General features: G+C 39.4%; 1 protein-coding gene across 1 annotated transcript in view; it reads left to right on the top strand.

Annotated features, from left to right (window-relative positions):
- POU6F2 (POU class 6 homeobox 2) overlaps window positions 1-19,086 on the top strand; it is a 460,076-nt gene that overhangs the window by 398,631 nt on the left and 42,359 nt on the right. Inside the window, exon 6 of the mRNA XM_037056530.1 lies at window positions 17,134-17,340. Coding sequence (XP_036912425.1) covers window positions 17,134-17,340 — 207 coding nt within the window. The remainder of the gene's footprint in view (window positions 1-17,133; window positions 17,341-19,086) is intronic.

Raw genomic sequence — 19,086 nt, 5'->3', positions numbered from 1 at the left:
GAGCTCTGCAATCGCAGGCAAAACACCTAATCTTAGTCAGCTGCAATTTTCTTTTCTATGACAGTATCTTCCTCTCAGGGTTGTAAGGAGGATTAGTATTTACAATAATAAAATTAATTAGTTGCTGCTATTTACTGCGCGCTTTCTACATTCCAAAGAGTGCTTAGCATTTGATATATTACTTCATTTCATCTCGACCACAAGCATGGGATATACTCTATCCCTATTGTACAGACTAAGAAACTTCCAAGTTTTGGAAATGCTGGGATCAAACTCAGTTTTGATCTGGTATAGAGATTGCTCTTAATCACTGTGCTCCAACAATAATTTAATTTTTTTGTTTTCTTCACCATTGTATCCCACATGGCTAGAATAGCACCTAGTACAAAGTGAGCATAAACAGAGTAATAAAATCTGTGGACTGAATGAATAGTTTTATATAACTTAATATATGATCCAATAAGTAATTTGCACAAATTCATCATTTCCTTTCATTCTCACAATACTCTTGCACTTTTATGTCTAATTTACAGCTAAGGAAATGGAGGCTCAGAAAAGCTAACCGGCTTCCCAGAGCCACACCAGTAAGTGATGGAGCCTGGATTTGAGCCCAGATCTAGCTGTTTCAAAGCCCAGCTTTCCTCTGAGTAAAAGCACTTTCAACACTATGTGCCTAACCATGCCTGCCATATAGTTGTCATTCCATAGACACTGTGCTCTCTTCACTCATATACATTTTAATCCACTTAGAGTATCTAAGATAAAGTAGAATCTATGTAATATATTGAAGTTTTATGTGGAAGTGCTTGTGAGCATAATGCCATCCAGCATTACCATGTCTGATGAAAATGGCATTTGTCTATTTACTTCCTTTAATTTTTTAAACAACTTATGTTTCAGGGTTGTTGTAAGAAGTAAAGGCAATAAAGGCTGTGAAGTGCTTGGCACAGCACCTGGCACACAGTGCATACTGAGCAAGTCCTGCCTCTCCCACCTTGTTGCCTTTCAAGACCACCTCAGTCTTGAACCCCATGGTTACTCCAGCAAGCAGAGAGGGCCAGTGTGATGGTTTTAAGTCTGCTGCTCACACCTGTGTGTAGTTGGGTAAACTGACTATCTTGTTTTCTCCAGATTATAAACAGCAGAAGACTAGCCATATCTGGCTTGCCTCTCTAACATGACTGTGTGGCTGCTGGACACAATAACATCCACTTTTCCTTGTAACAAAATGGTGTACTTTATTTCATCAAAAGGCAGGGCCACAGGGATATTACCTGCTAGGTTGATTTAACTATTGTGGGTTGCCTCTGATTCTCTAGAATGAAAGCATTTCCATCTACCCTCATGAATCTGCAGGTGAGGTTAGAAGCTAACCCAGACAGCCAAAAGGAGATCTGTGATATGTACAGCTAGAAAAACAAAAGTTGGTTTTAAATTCACATGGAATTTGAGGTTTGATTGCAAGTTAAAAAAGGATTGCAAGTTATAACTCAGTATCATTGGGTTATAAAAGAACTATTTAGGATGTTTAATATAAAGGGTGATAAAATGGAGAAAACAGTACTTGAACAACAATAAAAAATGAACGAAAATAAAATGATTGCCAGGGGCTGGAAAGAGAGGGCAATGGGGAATTATTGTTTAATGAGTATAGACTCTTAGTTTTATAAGAAGAAAAAAGTTACAGAGATGATTGCACAACATTATGAATGTACTCAATACCATTGAACTGTACACTTAAAATGGTTAAGATGGTGAGTTTAGTATTATATGTATTTTACCATAATAAAAAAAATTGAGAAAAGGAAAAAAAGATGATATCCTTAAGAAAAAGGATCCTTAAATCATTAATGTGTCAAAGGTGGTATACAATTACTTAAATGAACACAAAAGAGATGGCATGCTACTCCAGATTCTGAGAACCCATTTTGATTTTTTAAGATAAAAAAAAAATCTTATACTTTTTAAAAAGTAGAGTTGCTGCCCCTCTCAGCTCACATGAAGATATAGAATAATTATGCAGATAATGTTTTTAGCTTTGAGTTATGGATTAAGTAATCATTTTGTGATTAAATATCTCAATTGTTCTTCAATGTAAGAATCATTATACCAACTTCTGCATTATGTTACTATATATGTATAGTTTGTGAATGATTTCATCAGGCAAGACTATAAAACTTATTTATTCCTGATAAGACTGTACTTCAAAAATAGTTTTGAAATTAAAAATTCCAAAATGTATGCCATTGGTATAAATTATAAATTATTCAACTTAGAACAGCCTAGTTGAAAAGTTATTGCATTAGTGGTGATAAAGTACATTAGTAATGATAAAATATATTTTTCTAGAACCAAATTTGAAGGAGCAGAATATAAATGGTTTTTGAGTGAGAAACCACAGCTGGAGAATGCAGAGGCCCCTTTACCTAAATCTGTCAAAATCTGCCTGTGAGTTAGGGGTAAGAATGCAGATTGGTCACCTATGAAAATGAGAATACACCATTTTCATAGAGAAAAATTCATCAGCATAATTCTGATGAGTTATGGTCTTTGTTATGAGAAATAAGAAATTCTGTGGTCTCATCCTGAAGAACATTAAGAAAACATTACTAAGAGGAAATTGAAAAAGTAATATATGTTAGAGTGAGCAGAACTTTTTCTGATTGAACAGATAGATAAATATTGCACACAAGTATCAAATACATTTAATTTTGCCACAACAATAGATTTTCCCTTCATAAAAAGCATATTAATCATCTTGGACTTATGAAACTGGGTGGTGATAAACAGATGCATTTTTAAGGACAGGCTTTTTTCTTACAGGCTTATTTTGTTGTTTATACTAATTTAAATTCAGCTTTACAGCCTGAATGCACTCACAGCACTATGTGATGCTAAATGCATGCTGCATTTTCTTGAGCCATTGCCAAATATTTCCTTCACCAAATCCATTGCTCCAAAGAATTTGCAATATTGGAGATCACTGGTCTCTAATTTAGGTTATTTTTGCTCTGATTGCTGCAGCTCTTTTTATTTTTTGCACGTGGGAAGAAATAGAAAATAAACAGTTTACAGGCCCAGGGCTTCATTTAGGAATGTTTATAACAGCTTCTGAGGACAAAAGCTGAGTTAAACTAAAAGGTGTTCTTCCAAGCAATACATTACTTTAATCTGATTTAGTCACTTAATCTGCCATCAACAGGCGAAGCAGAAATACTTGCCCAAATTCTAGGTGGTTTTTGCTGGGATTATAATTTAAAGTCTTAGGCAAAGCCATATAAAGACTTCCCAAGTTGGTTTTGCTGCAAAATTATGGCATTACCACAAAAAAAGTGCAAAAGGATGATAAAAAGAAATGTTTCTGGTTCATCCTTAAGGATTTGTCATTGTTTCTGGTCTTTGTCCTGCTAGAAAAATGCAATGAATATCATAATAAAAATGTAAAACCACTGAAGAAAGTTGGAGATTAAAGTACTAGATCATATCCACAAACATTTTCATTTTCTCCCATTGAAAATAAAATGAGAAGCTACAAATTGAAACCAAGGTTACAACAACTTGAAGGAATTTGGCTTTGTGTGACATGTCACACTTGCCCTTGTTATAAATAGCTACACATTGAAGAATACATTTCAGTTAGGACTCTATAGATGGAAAAATTATATTAAAATTATATAAATTGATATAACATTCATAGATGAAGGTGCAACTTTGAAAGCTTGGTGGAACTGAGCCCTTATTAACCACATAATGAATTCCTGTGTATCCTTGTGGTGTAATCAAGAAGGCAGAAGTTGTTATCACTGTAGTGTGGTCCCTAAGAAGATACAATGTTCCAGGGGTATTCATTCTGCTGCCCCTGAGCCACATGCAGCCCAGGATGGCTATGAATGTGGCCCAACACAAAATGGTATATTGGGTTTTGTTAGTGCTTGTGTATTTAATATGTGGCCCAAGACTGTTCTTTCAGTGCAACCTGGAGGTGCCAAAAGGTTGGACTCCCCTGGGCCCTTTACCATAAACTGAAGGGCAGCCCCCACTATGTGCCTGTCATTTCTACTCTCCAGTGGGAACTAGCCCTTTCAATTTATCTTCTTGGAGACCAGAGTCCCAGTGAATTTACTTCCCATTTACCCCCTATTTACTATCTGACTTCTGAAAGCATTTTAGCTATCTTCTTTTTTATAATCAGTGATTTTAAAGCAAAATTTAAGATCATCAGATATTTCTCAGACTTCCAAAATCTAGGACAGTGCCTGAAACCTATTTTCAATAATATTGATTTCAAACAGTGACCAGAGGGGAGAGGGGAGGGAATTTCAGGGGAAAAGGGGAAGGATTTACAGCAACTAGTATAAAGGATACATGGACAACAACTAAGGGGGATAAAAATGGGAGGGAGGTGGGGAGTACTGGGGGTGGGGGGGCTGGGATGGGAGTAAAAGACAGAAAACTGGCCCTGGCTGGTGTAGCTCAGTGGATTGAGCACGGGCCTGTGAACCAGAGGATCGCGGTTCGATTCCCAGTCAGGGCACATGCCTGGGTTGTAGTCCAGTTCTCTGCAGGCCAACTCCCAGCAGGGGACGCACAAAAGGCAACCATACATTGATGTTTCTCTCCCTCTCTCCTTCCCCTCTAAAGATAAATAAATAAAAATTTAAAAAAATTTTAAAAAGACAGAAAACTGTACTTGAACAAAAATTAAATAAATTTAAAAATATATAAATAAATAAATAATACCATTTTTCAGGAGAAAATAAGAATCTTCTATTTCAATGAAGAGTGAATTAAGCAAATAGTCACAGGAGATTTACTCAGGTCATTGACAGTTGCAAACAGCAGGCAAGACTCTTGCCAAGAGCAGGAGTTTTAGCTTTATGTAAAATGCTGCTATCTTGACTGTCCTAACTACTGGAAAACCAGACTTTCTTCCTCACTGGTGGGTTACTGGTGCCATATATGGCAAGATTTATAGAATGTTCCTATTAAGCCAAAAGAAAGAATTTTCATAAATTCAGATGACTAATGTCCCTGTCTTCTACCAAGGGAACCTGAGTCATATGGCATGGCCCACAATGGTCATATGGTAGGCACACAACAGGCCCCCAGAAAGGCTTTGCTGACTGAGTGGGTAGGTGAGTGAGTATGTGAGTGATAAATTTGTGCATGAATCAATGCATGAATAAAGCACACTCCTAATTTTGAAGGCATTCAGAATAACGTAGAGAGGTTCTGAAAATTGCCTTTGTCTGGATTTCTAGACAGAGTTGAAGAGGTTTTTATTCATTTGCCAGAATTATCTACAATTATCTCAGTCCTCCACTCCTGCTATAAGATGTCCATATCATCTATCCATATAGGGATAATTTTAACATGTGAAAGCATTAATATTTGTGCAAGCAACTAAACTTATAAATTCAAGCCTTTTAGTATATGCTAATAAATAGGCAGTATGTTCATTTTCAAGGAGAAGACTTGGGCATGGAACAAGTGGCAAGTTCTATGTCCATTTCCAAAGGTTCTCTCCAAATCCCATTCTCCTTGCTCGAGGAGAATTGCTTGTAGTGCTGAGTCTGGTTATTTGGCCTTTTCTGGGAGAACCTACTTTATATCATGGAGTATTTTTCTCAGTCACAGATAAAGTCATTTGATTCCAATATCATGGCCAAACAAACCTTAGACTGAACATTTTGCAAAATTGACTCTCCCCTTTTCTGTCTTCCTCATCCCACCTTCTAGTACAGTAAATGGGAAGCAGAATAGTACAGGGAAAACACCATGGAAAAACCAAGAACTCCTAAATAATCCAGAGTTTGCCAGTATGCTTTTTAGTATAGTAAATCTATAATTCAGATATAATTTTTAAACTTGTGTTGGTGGTGAGCACCTGTACTATGTTCAAGAAAAGGATTGATTTCCTGGACACTGATTCCCACACATCAGTCACTCCAGAATAAGCCGTACAAATATTAATAATGGCTCCTCACTAATTCTCACCCCAGTGTAATATAATCTTATATAAATTTAATTTGATTTTTTATTATACACTAGATCAAAACTTTTATTCTATGTTTCCTAGCACTTGAATGAGAACTCAAATAAAATAGAAAATCTTACAATTACAGCAAAGTATGTAAGAACAGATATTATAATGCACCTTAAAATTATAAATTAAAGAGAAAGAAACAGTCGCCCCCAGAATGTAGAGTGTGCTAGAATCAGCTGTAGTATTATGGAGGTAGAAACTGTTAACAGTTTAGAGCATGGCTGTAGCTGCTAACTTCATTTTGCCGAGGCACTTGAGAAATATTCAGGTCCAGTAAGAAAGTGCATTGTATCAATTGAGTTGACTCTTCCCTGTCGGTTTCTGAGAAGTGGAGTTTCTTCCACGATGACTGCTGTTCATGGGCTGCATAACTAGGGTTCAGGTTGTATGCTCCATAAACATCATTCCTTAAAACACCTTTGGAACTGACATTGCAACCAAAAACTCAGGTTCAGCTGCTTACTACAGTGACAGTCAAACTTGTGAGACAAGTGCTGGTGCAAAAGGAAAGAGGTTTATTCAGGTGCCCTTATCGGGGACAATGGTGGAGGTCCATCTCAAGGACCAGAACCCCTCCTAAAGACCTGAGGTTCTTATAGGGATAGGAAATGGTAGAGAGTGGAGGGCTTATTTTTTTTCTAGCCAATTATCATGCTAGCTTTTGGCACACTTGGGTCCTATTCATTCATCTTTCTGACTTTTGGTGTACTCAGTGTTAGAATCTCCCTCTGTGCCATCTTGGCCAAAGGGGAGACTCCTTGTGCTCCCTGACTGTCTATCAGTGCCAGGGTCAGTGAGAAGGGGTAGCAGGCTATATGACCTGCCATCAGGAAGTCTGGAGATGACACTGTCCTGAGCCCACCTTTCAACTGGACACAGCACCCAAACATTTTGAGGAGCTGGTTGGAGTCAGCAGGCCACCCCTGGATCCCTACTCTGATGGATGGCTGCCTATGGTAACGTCATTCATTCTGTCTTACATCATCAAGATCTAGTAGGATCCTTTAACCCTGCCTCATCATTTGCAACTGGAAAACAAAAGAATACACATTAGATTTCTTCTTTCTCAAAAATTAAACAAATGACAGATTGTTGAAAATAGTGAATTTCGGGGTTTGGGGTGGTTTTGTGTTCAATTAAAGACAAGAGGGGAAATGGAGACCCATAAAAGCACATCTTTATTGTATCTTGTAAATATTACTGATGAGAATAATCTTGCTAACATAATTGCCAAATAATTATGCTAAAATTCCTCCCAACTCTTTTCTTATGTGCTGTCACTATGCTTTCCTGGGGTGTGCCTTCCACGTTAGAATTTTCAGTTTTTCAAAAACTTCAGAAGAACTTGAGCAACTAAGGTATTCAAAGGTATTTGAATAGTATCTATTTTTAAGTCAGCTGAAACTTCAACAATCAGTGTTATAAACAGCAGAAACTACCTCTCAGAAATAAAATGAATTCATAGTGTATGGGAAAATGTATTTTCTGCTTACAATTTTAAACTCTCTACCTCTGGTAATTTGTTAATTTCCCTCCTCTCTTTTCTTCCATGTTCCCTTCTTACCTTCTTCTCTCCTCCACTTTTCAAGCATTCTTAATTAACAAACTCCTGACAGTATAACCCATGGCATCTCCCTTTTTAGTGTTATTGACCTTAATAAAGGTAATGGCAGTCCTTAGCTTTACCTGATTTCAAAATTGTGGATAGCTATAGCTAATCAATTCTCACTAATATTCATGAAAAAGTCATGTATATTGCTTAATTTATACAAACTACTTAATTATAGGTGAAAGTGTTAAAGTTAAATTTAAAAATAAGACAGTACATTACTCTCACATTTGACACCCTCACACATGCAATGGTAAGATAGCCTAGAAGGACTGGAAGACTAGGAGAGAATTACAAGCTTGAATTTCTTTGTCTAATTCTTTCTAATTCCCCTTTCTAATTCTTTCTAATTAGAATTAATTCTAATTCTTTCTTTGTCTAATTTGTGATTATCAAACNTAACAAACTCCTGACAGTATAACCCATGGCATCTCCCTTTTTAGTGTTATTGACCTTAATAAAGGTAATGGCAGTCCTTAGCTTTACCTGATTTCAAAATTGTGGATAGCTATAGCTAATCAATTCTCACTAATATTCATGAAAAAGTCATGTATATTGCTTAATTTATACAAACTACTTAATTATAGGTGAAATTGTTAAAGTTAAATTTAAAAATAAGACAGTACATTACTCTCACATTTGACACCCTCACACATGCAATGGTAAGATAGCCTAGAAGGATTGGAAGACTAGGAGAGAATTACAAGCTTGAATTTCTTTGTCTAGTAATTTGTGATTATCAAACCCCTTCCCATATAAGTGGGGAAAGCAAACAGAACTGGCATTTGGGCATATAATCATCAAAGCTTAGCACTGTCCCTTTTAACCTTCTGGGCCTTCCCCTCCCCCTTGATAAAAGGTGGGTATTTTTCCTATGACTGTTCTTAGGCACTCTTAAGGACTACAGTCTTCTGTGGTCTCTTTAAATTACAAGTAAGATGCCCAGTTTCCTGACAATAATGAAAACTTGACCTAACAAACTTCCCACCACCACCACAACAGCCCCAACTGAGCCTTCCTCTTGCCGCTTGCTACAATGGGAAAGGGTTGCCAGGTCTCACTTTCTTTCCCATTGGAATGATTGTCCTTTCATCAGCTTGTTAAAACTATTTCTGACAGGTCAGGTTGAAGTGGGGAGAGGACAGGTGGGGCATAAGAATGTTCCTACTTTGCTGAACTTCCGTAAGATGGTTTCTGCTCCCTGGGCCAGCAGACTCAAACCAACTCCTTTAAGCAGTTCATGAGGTCTTCTGAGGCCAACCTGGGACCTTCCAATGGCACACTGCTGTAGCAATATGTTTTCTTTCAGCTGCCCACTCCATTCTCAGGGTGTGGTTTCTCCAGGTCCTTTCTCAAGGCTCTCTCTGTGATACTGCCACAGTTCTCATTCCCCAGGGGAGTCCTCTAAGACAGGATTTTACATGGTTCAGACTCATGATATGAAATCCAGGGAAAGACCACATATCCTTGCCCCTATCAGTGGGAGTGTAGCTGGTGCCCATATGGCAGTGCTGCTCTCTCCTTCTTCCTTCTCTTCCATTTCTTCTTCTTTCTCTTCTACTCCTTCCTTTCCTTGCCTTTTTTAAATCTCATTCCTTCTCAGCTCAAAAGCGATAGCCTCTCACCTATAAATTCCTCAGGGGCAGTGTCTCCCAAATTTTAGGGAACAATATTAATTCAACTACTTTCATTAACCTTGAGGAAAGGAGAAAGCCTCCCATGCCCCATCCCTGAGGGTGAGGAGGACACACAATTTCCAAACTGTGAGGGGTGACTTCTGGACCATGTGACTGGATTTTAGAAATTGCCAGCATGAAGGTCTCATCCCTTCTTTGTACTGTGGCACCTGTTGAATCTCAGTGCCCTAGCATTCTGTTACAAGAAAAGGAAGGGTTCATTATTTTCTGTGGTAAACTATTGTTTTCTCTTCTTTGCAGTAAACAATTTTCATGGTGAAATTACAACATTTTGAAAAATTCAAAAGGTCTTCTACAATTCAGTATAAAAACCCAGAAGTTACCACAAAAGCATGTAAGCAAAATGAAATTATGAACAAACATTTATTAAACATTTACTTGTATTTCAACTGTTAAAGCACTGTGTTGAATGTTTTGCATACATTATCTTATTTAGTCCTTACAACAACCTTATGAAGGGGGCATTATTATTCCCACTTTATAGATGAGTAGATTGAGGTTCTAAGAAATTAAGTAATTCATCAACAATCTTCCACTAGTTAGTTAGTGGCACAGCCTAGACTTGAATCCAGCTAGTGGGAAGCTTCTCTCTCTGTATATATATATATATATGTATATGTATATATAGAGAGAGAGATACCGATAGATAGATAGATAGATATCTTAAACTGTATTAATAATTACTTTTAATGGCTTTTTTAAAGGTTTTAGGGAAGAATATTGTTTATATATTGTTACTGATGCTTTTACAACATCAGTTTTCATGCAAATTATAATTATCTTTCATATAATGTGACTGAAAGTGGTATTTGGAAGATCATGACATCTGCAATTCTTCAGTCTTGTCTGTGTTTCTAAAGTTGAAAACAAATGTAGAACGCCCAGCAAGAGTTCTAATTCTAACTGACAATGAAAAACACTGAGTAGGTAGGTATTCTAAGGGGTAGCATACCTATCATACCCATGATATAAGTATGACAATGTATGCTTTATTAAGTTCTTCCTCACAGTTGCTCATTAAAGAAATGTGTGTCACTCACTTCTTTCAGGATGGTCTAAGTTAATTTGTCTCATATCCTGGGCTTTTCAACTATGCCACTTTCAGGCACACTGTCATCCCCTACATCCATACCCATGCCAGACAGTTTTAATCATCATGGCACTGTTTCTTCCTAAATCCCAGAACCTCCAGAGCTTGAGAAAGTTACAGCCAACTGATTGGTGTTGCCTGCAACATTAAATCTATTTGTCCTTAGCTGAGTATCTTCCTCTAATCGAACTCGTTGATTTGCTCATCTTCATGCTTTTACTATTCTCTAATTCAGACACTCTGCTAGACGAGCATCTCAGCATTGACAATTCTTTTATTCCCCATCTTTAACAGAGCTCAATTCAAGAAGGCACTAGATTGTGTCTTGCAAAATAAATAAATGTATTGTCTTACTCTTCCTGGAATTAACATCAGAGCTGCCAAAATAACTCTGTTAATTTAACCTTAAACCTAGGAGAACAATGAGACTAAAATGCATATATTATATAAAGAAGACAAAAATCATCCCTTGGAGGAAGAAAGGAGAGTGCTACAGCTGGATCAGGAAGGAAGGTTAGGTGACTGGCTGTTTTCATTCTGGTGAGCTCTCCCACCAATTCCTTGGCTCTCAAATACTATAAGCACTTTGTTCAAGAATGAACAGAGTGATGTCAGTGTTAACAAAAGCCTCCTGATCAAAAGCTGCTGAGGTTACACAAATATTTGGCAAAGAATTATCTCTGCCAATGGATTGAAAGACGTGAAGAAGTCATTGATTTACAGCATTGGTGCATTCTTCTTCTTAAAGATATGTGCAACAAAATTATTTGTCAATTTAACATCTGCAATCTCATACTCTGTAGCAAAGTTTAACAGCATGTCATAGACTATGACAACATATAGCCAGACAACTTGTCTGGAGGCCCTGGGCTTCTGTGATACCACCCTTTAGTTGCTGCTGCTGCTGCTGATGCTCACACCTACATGTTAACAGTGAATAAATTCAGCACACTCTACCTTCCCTCCGTTATAATTCATTCCTACTGAATATCTCAACTAGACTTAGGTTCATAAGGGCATTTTTAAAAATCTTGACCCAATGATAAGTTTTAATTGATTTTTAGAGAGAAAAGAAGGGGGTGGGGGAAGGAGAGAGAGAAAGAAGAGAGGGAGAAAAAGAGACAGAAACATTGATCAGTTGCCTCCCAAATCCACTCCAACTGGGCACTGAACCCTTAACCTTTTCTGGTATATGGGACAATGCTCCAACCAACTAAGCTACCTGGCCAGAGCATAAAGGCATTTAAAAAAACTGATTTTAGAGAGAGGAAGAGAGACAGAAAGAGAGAGAAAGAAACATCAATTTGTTGCTCCACTTATTTATGCATTTATTGGTTGATTCTGTCTGTGCCCTGACTAGGGATTAAACCTGAAATCTTGGCATATTAGGATGATACTCTAACCAACTGAGAGCTACCTGGCCAGTGCCAGGAGCATTGTAGCAATAACCTGGTGACCCAAAGGAGTGATGTGGCCCTGAATTGCCAGGGTTTGTTATAATTGCAAGATAACCTTTATGGTGGCTAAAGTTATAATTGCCACTGTATTAATAATAGTCACATTTATGTGTAAGCCACCCAAATTCTTAGAAAAAATAGCAATATGTGTGCTAATGAACACTAGTAGTCATTTTAATTATTTGTTTTAGTTGCTCCTGCAACACTGATTTCTTAACTCCTCCAAGGAAACAGATAGAGGAACATGAACAGAATTAAGTCCCCTGTCAGAGAGGCTGGAACTCTTTTAGGTCACAAAGGATCATTACAATACCAGTATGGGCCTTGGCCTGATTAAAGCATTCATCAGAAATAAATCACTACTGCCCTGGCTGGTGTAGCTCAGTGGATTGAGCACGGGCCTGCGAACCACACAATCGAGGTTCGATTCCCAGTCAGGGCACATGCCTGGGTTGCAGGCCAGTTCCCAGCAGGGGACTCATGAGAGGCAACCATACATTGATATTTCTCTCCTTCTCTCCTTCCCTTCCCCTCTAAAGATAAATAAATAAAATATTTAAAAAAAAGAAATAAATCACTACTGTTAGAATCAGGACAAAGACATACAGGATCATTGAAAATGATGCCTTAGCTATTTGTTGTGGGATTGATGGGGCAATAACCTCACTCAAAAATTTCTAATGTTGCAACCAAGAAATAAAGTAGGCCGTGCTTTTTGAATTGAAACGGAAGTGGAAGAATCAGGTAAACCCTCTGTCAAGGACTCATTGAGGCATTGCTTCACACTTGGACAACTGCAATAGCATCCTAGTGACTAAGCTCCTGGTGCGCAGTCTCTTGCCCACTTCAATCCATTTTATCCACACTGTTGCATTCAAACCTGAAATAGCTCCCTTTCAGCACTCCTCTTCACCCCCTTAAAAACCATTCATGGAAACTCCTTGACAGATGAAATTTGACCTTCCAGGCTAACCTGTCATTGCTCCACTTTCTCTACCCTCATTTGCATCCATGCCTTTCTCCTCCAGGCTAGAATCTTGTTTGGAATGGTTACTCTGACTTTCCAAATCCCACTCAGCCTCCAACACACTGCTCTGCCTCCATTTCTTCTGCGAATTCTTTCCTACGAACTCCCATCTTTCTTTGTCTGAAATCATTCATCAATTCCCAAAGTTCTTTTGAGTAACTACCATGTAGGTGCAGAGATTCTTATCAAATAGAACTTGACTCTCATTTGGTGCATAGCATTTTTGTATTGGATTGTTAGAATTTTTCCGTGCTATGTGCCTGTCTTATTGCTTCATCCTATTTCCCATTGTATCTCCTGGTGTCCTCCATGGTGTATGATAACATGCCTTACATAGAGAATGCCCTGCAGGTACTAGGCTGCTCTGCCAGAGTCCTCAGCATCTTCACAAAGCTGTAATTTGTCTTGTGAAGTTAATTCCTTGAGCAGGAGTCACAGCCTAGTGGCTGCATTTGCTCAGTGACATGTCCTTAGCTCTGGGAGCCAGAAACTCAAACTCCAAAAGCTAGACTACAAGTGTCTCAAAGTATACACATCCTTTTTCTATCTTTGCCTTCAAGTCAGAATTCCCCTAATGTCAAAATTCCATTTTAATTTCCTGATGTAGTTAAAATATGTGTAGATGAAAATACTTTCCTAGAATATGAAAAGGCCTTTAATTGAAACCACAGTTTCCACAGGTGAAATCGCCAACTTTTCAGGGGTGCCAAGATCCTCACACCTTGGCTGCCTCAGCTCCTCTCATTTCCTCTTTTTGATCTTTGATATCAGTCTGAGGAGGTGTTTTGGGAAAACCTGTAGAAGTGCTTAGAGGAATGGGGACCACCCTTAGTGAAATAAGTGCATCCAGCAATTTTTAGGCAACACAATGTGCAATCACCTCTACCCTTTGATGAATGGGATCAAGTTACAATCAGCATGTTGTAATACATTGGGGAATACTAGAAAATTCACCAAATGCACTGCCAAGTGTTTGACATGCTCAAATGGCGGTCCTAGCTCCCCTGAAAGGCAAATAAAAATGAGAAATGCACAACTTTATAGAGGCTTTCTGACCAGAATAGCCTCTGACCCTGCCCCCACGCCGAAGGCAAATTCTCCTTGTTAAAGGGTTCCTTCCGTCATGCCATTCCAGATCCCTCTGGCTCTGACACTAGTGCTGTCCTACTTTTGTTAAGTGATGCTAGGGCTTAAGAAAAGAGAGAAGCAGGTGGCACCATGTTTTAGTAATGTCACAGTGCAGTGTGTGGATGCAAGTTTGCACATAAGGAAGAGGGTGGTGATTTGTTTGCATTTTCCTTTCTTCTTGTTTCCACCCAGAAAGGAAGCAGAGCATCACATTACACAGGAACAGCATAGCCTCCTGTCAATCTTCTAGAAGCAGAACACCTCTCTCTGCATCACAGTATGTTTTATAGCTGTCAGATGCAGTGCCTTACTCTGTAGCCTTCTCCATGCTACTTACTCACACAGCTCCGAAATATGCTGACATCCTACTTAAAATAGAACCCACAGCCTTGCAACCCATATGAACCCAGCATTCAACACAGGACAGTCAGATGAAGTGGGGTTTCTTAGGTTTTGACATAGAGTAACCAGAGTGGATGGGTCAGCCATTGGGTTTTCATAGTGTATTGTGGAAAGGGGACTTGCACACTTCACAGTACAAGTGTGGAGAGGGGAATAGTACAGTTTTGGTGCAAGTGTACAGACAGGGATGGTAGAGTTCATAGTGCAAGTGTGGAAAGGGGATGGTGAAGTACAGAGCGCAAGTGTAAAGAGGGATATGGTACAGTTCACAATGTAAGTTTAGAGATGAGATTGGTAGAGTATACAGCAAGTGTGGAGAGAGGAACGGTAGATTTCACAGTGCAAGGGTGGAAAGTGGAATAGTAGAGTATGCAGTACAGATGTGGAGATGGGAAGTATATGGTGTGGGATCCAGAAAAGGACCTTGCTCCCCATGTCTCTTCACATTCTTGTGAGGTCATGGAAATAGCCATTGAATACTCAGCTGCTTAACACAAGACCGCTCATCAATAAAGTACTTATGTGCTCCAATTTATTGATGTGTACTTCTCCTGACCTTGCTAGCACTGATGGGACATGCTCATTGCTGATGCTGCAGGATGAGCATCATAGGCTTGATCAGTGAAACTGAGGAGCTGCAAACTCCCTAAGGGACTGCTGACCACTCTTGAAATAATTGCTTGACCTTTATCAGCATCCATTGACAACTGCCACTGATACTTGATATTCACACAGATTCTCCATTAATGCTGTCCAACAGGGGCTTTCATGGTGGAAGCAATGGGGAAATAAGCAGGGGGGGTGGAAGGGACAATTTTGTCACTGAGTGGTGTGGTTTTGCAGTTCTTCTGCAGAGCTAAAGTTGCACCTGGAACCCTAGAGTCTAGAAGCTGTACATTATTGAGAAACTATGTTTAAAAGCCTACTTAGGGTACAGTTGGAGTAGGAAACAATCATTTATGTGTAAACTTAGTCCTGAAACAGCTTATTGTCTGGGAGGAAAATGCAGACAGAATGCAGTGTTTTTACAAAGAGCTGGTTCTCTCCAATGTCCTCCATGTTGTGGGAGCCAGGTGACATAACAGAAAAGCAAACATTTGGGAGTCAGCCAGACCTGAACTCCAACTCCAGTTTTGTCACTTACGAATTCCTCTGTCGAATCACAACTGAGCCATCCTTGTCTTACTTACTAAGTAGGGTGGGACTAAAGCCCACTTCTCAGAGTTGTTGTTAAGAATGTGAACTGAAATGAAATCCTACATGTGAAAGCACTTCCTGAGAAGCAATTTTAATATGTCTTGGTGGCCCCCGTGCCACGCCACTGCAGTGATGCTCTGGGGGGTGGCCATAGAAGATGACCAGCAGAGCAGAGCTGGTTAACCATCCCATGGAGTGCAGAGGGCAAAGCCTCCAAGCTCGAGCTCCACGACTTCCCCAGGAGAGTCGATAACACTGGAAACATGGATCAAATTTCTATTTTTTACAGATTCAATTTGTCTCTAACAATGTATGGATGTGTCTAAAGCTCACAGACACCCTGTATACTTGCTGCTCTATTCATGCTGCCTTTCTCCTTAGCACAGTAATGAGATCCAGCCAGACACTTCCTGTGGCTCTCTGCATGATCCTATCACTGAGGCCAGTGGCTCCTAAATGCAAAGAGAACCATCCCTGCCACCTGCCAAGAAATCCTGACCTCTAACCTTTAGACTACAGGTTGTTGTTGTTGGTTTATTTAATTTTTTAGAGAGAGATAGAGGAAAGAAGGGAAAAAGAAAGGGAGAGAAACATCAATGTGTGAGAAACATCAATTGGCTGCCTTGCCCATGTCCCCACAACCCAAGCATGTGCCCCAATAGGGAATTGAACCAGCAACCTCTCAGTCCACAGGCCAGCACTCAGGCCATCAAGCCACACCAGCTAGGGCTAGACCTCAGTTTAAAATGCACCCTTTTATATTTTACTTCAGCAGTCAGTAGTTATTTCACCTCTATTTTAAGAGTTTCAAAATTTTGTTTGAAACTCTCTCAAGCCTCAGAAAGCTTAGATTCCTTGAATAATCTCACCGAGCTAATAGGTGGCCCTGCTGAGAATGGAAGCCTATCTCCCTGACTCCAGAACCTGGGCTCTCAGTCATGGGTACCTGGGTGCTGAAGCCCCAGTCCTGCTAAGGTATCATGGAGCTGACCCCTGACTTGGCGAGAGAAGCAGGATGTTGATGAAGGAAAAGAGAAAAGGAGAGAGCAGAGGGGAACTGAGGGGAGGAAAGGATGTAATGGACATAGTGTTGAAGGAGCCACTGTTGACAAGGGATGTGGCTTTGCAGATGATTGAGGGTTGTAAATGCCAAGAGGAGTTTGTCCTCCATCTGATTCTGAGATGAAGCACACACTTGGGCTGCCCTGACAGCAATCATGTTTCTGCCATCACTAGTACTTGATTTCATTTTTAAATAGCATGTTTTCCCCTTCAGTCTATGTATGCCTATCTCTCCTTCAGATTCTCATCACCTCCCACTTTCTCCCACATTTGAATCTCCAGATCTCCAGGTCTGTTCACAGATCCTGAGTGGCCTCTCAGGAAGCCTCCTACAGAGACTAGGAAAGAGTGGTCTTCAGATACAGGTGTGGACCCAGGGCAGAGCCTGGCACCTCACCTCTGGGCCTATCTTTTGCAGATAATTGGGACCATTCCTCTGATGCCAAATCCCGGGCCATCGAGTCAGGCAGCAAGTGGTGCTCAAGGTCTTCAAGTGCAGTCAATCACGCCCCAGCTCCTGACAAATGCTCAGGGCCAGATCATCGCCACAGTCATCGGGAACCAGATCCTGCCAGTGATCAATACCCAGGGCATCACACTCTCACCCATCAAGCCTGGCCAGCAGGTAAAGGCTCCCTGTCCAAGCAGCGAGGCTACCTGGACACCTCTTCTTACAACCCTTTTTCTGTTTGTTCTCAATCACTGGAAAGTAATTTTTAGATTATAAAAGATTTAATTCCACCAATCCTAATACATCAGTGCTTATAAACAAGCAAGCAGCTTTATTTTTTTATTCTTAGTAGTTATGGGTAAGAACTAAATAGTTCTGTAATATATAATATGAATATATTAAATTACAAATACAGATACTGGCCTACAATAAGGATATACTCTTATCTATCTATGCTATGATGTTTAATTATCAGACAATTTAAAAGGGGTCAAGAAAAATACAATACCACTCATGCCTTAACTTTAATTTTTTTAAATGTATTAAACACCAAGAGATCCCATCTAGGCACTGCTGAGACTGCTGCCTGCAAATTAGGAAATGCAAAATAGGAAGTTCTGCTTGGTCGAATTTCATTAAAACCCTGACAATCCAGTTCATTTTTTCACTCAAATATCAATGCAACACTTCCTATGTGTTATGCTAGAAGTTGGGAACACAGCACTGAAGAAGAAAAATGAGGTCCTTGACCTCAGGGAGCTTCTGATTAACTGGCTCCTCTAGCAATTTTTGAAAGCCAACTATATAGAAGGCCCCTACTAAAGGAAAGAAGAGCAAAACTTCCTGATTTTAAGGAGCTCATAGTCTTCTAGAGGACCCAGATACATAGCAGAGCCCTACTGTACAATAAGGCAAAAAATGTCCTGTGACAAGACAAATGTACACAAAGTTTAGTATCATCACAGGGATGGGAGTAACCAACTTTGTCTAGAGGGTTTTGCATCCTCACAGAGAAAATAATTTGGTGACTAAATCTTAATGGATAAGTAAAACATAACCATGTAAATGATGAGTTACTAGTGGGAAGAGCAGGCATAAATACAGGGCATATGAAAGAGGGTGGAGTGTTGAGAAAAAAGATATGTTTCATGCAATTGGAAGATAGAGAGAGGCTGAGAACCATCATGAAAAGGGCTTTGTAATCAAACTGAGAGTCATGGACTTTGCCTTTGTGTGTTCTTGAGAACGGTCATGAACAGGGTTTTGTAATCAAACTGAGAATCATGGACTTTGCCTTTGTGTGTTCTTGAACACATTACACACCATCTTTGTGCCCCAGTTTTCTCAGCTGTAAAATGGGAGTAACCAGTACCTATCTCACAAAACAGTTGCGAAAATTAAATGAGTTAATACATACATGAAATGGTTAGAACAGTGCCTGGCACACAGTAGGCACTTGTATAACCATGATGATAGTGATGATGACAACCCACAGACCTGGTAATTTATAAGAGGTATTTCAAAGAAGATTGGCACACTCAGCTTTATTTTTCAAGAAAACAACTCTAGTAGCAGATGGAGGTTGAACTCGAGTGACGAAACATCCATTGTGAACAAATTATTTAGGAAACTCTAGCAAAACACAAATAGAGATTCATGAAAGCAGACACTAGAGAGTTGAAACTAAGAGTCTGGAATTGTAGTAGAGCTCAGGACAGGATCTGAGTACAAATGTTGCAGCTAAAACAAGACATCCAGAGAAATCATGAGGAGAAAGGGAAGGAAGAAAGGCAAAGGAGTCATCCTAGGAAACATCCACATTTAAGGAATGAAAGAAGGGAGAGAAAGGAGAAATGACTGGATACGTAGGAGAGAAACCTAGAGCATGGTGATCTAGCATCCAAGAGTTTTAAAAAGCTA

Source organism: Sturnira hondurensis, unplaced genomic scaffold (assembly GCF_014824575.4).
Source record: "Sturnira hondurensis isolate 20B ecotype Veracruz unplaced genomic scaffold, ASM1482457v3 Scaffold0008992, whole genome shotgun sequence".
Lineage (NCBI taxonomy): Eukaryota > Metazoa > Chordata > Mammalia > Chiroptera > Phyllostomidae > Sturnira > Sturnira hondurensis.
This window is presented reverse-complemented; position numbering and strand designations above follow the sequence as displayed.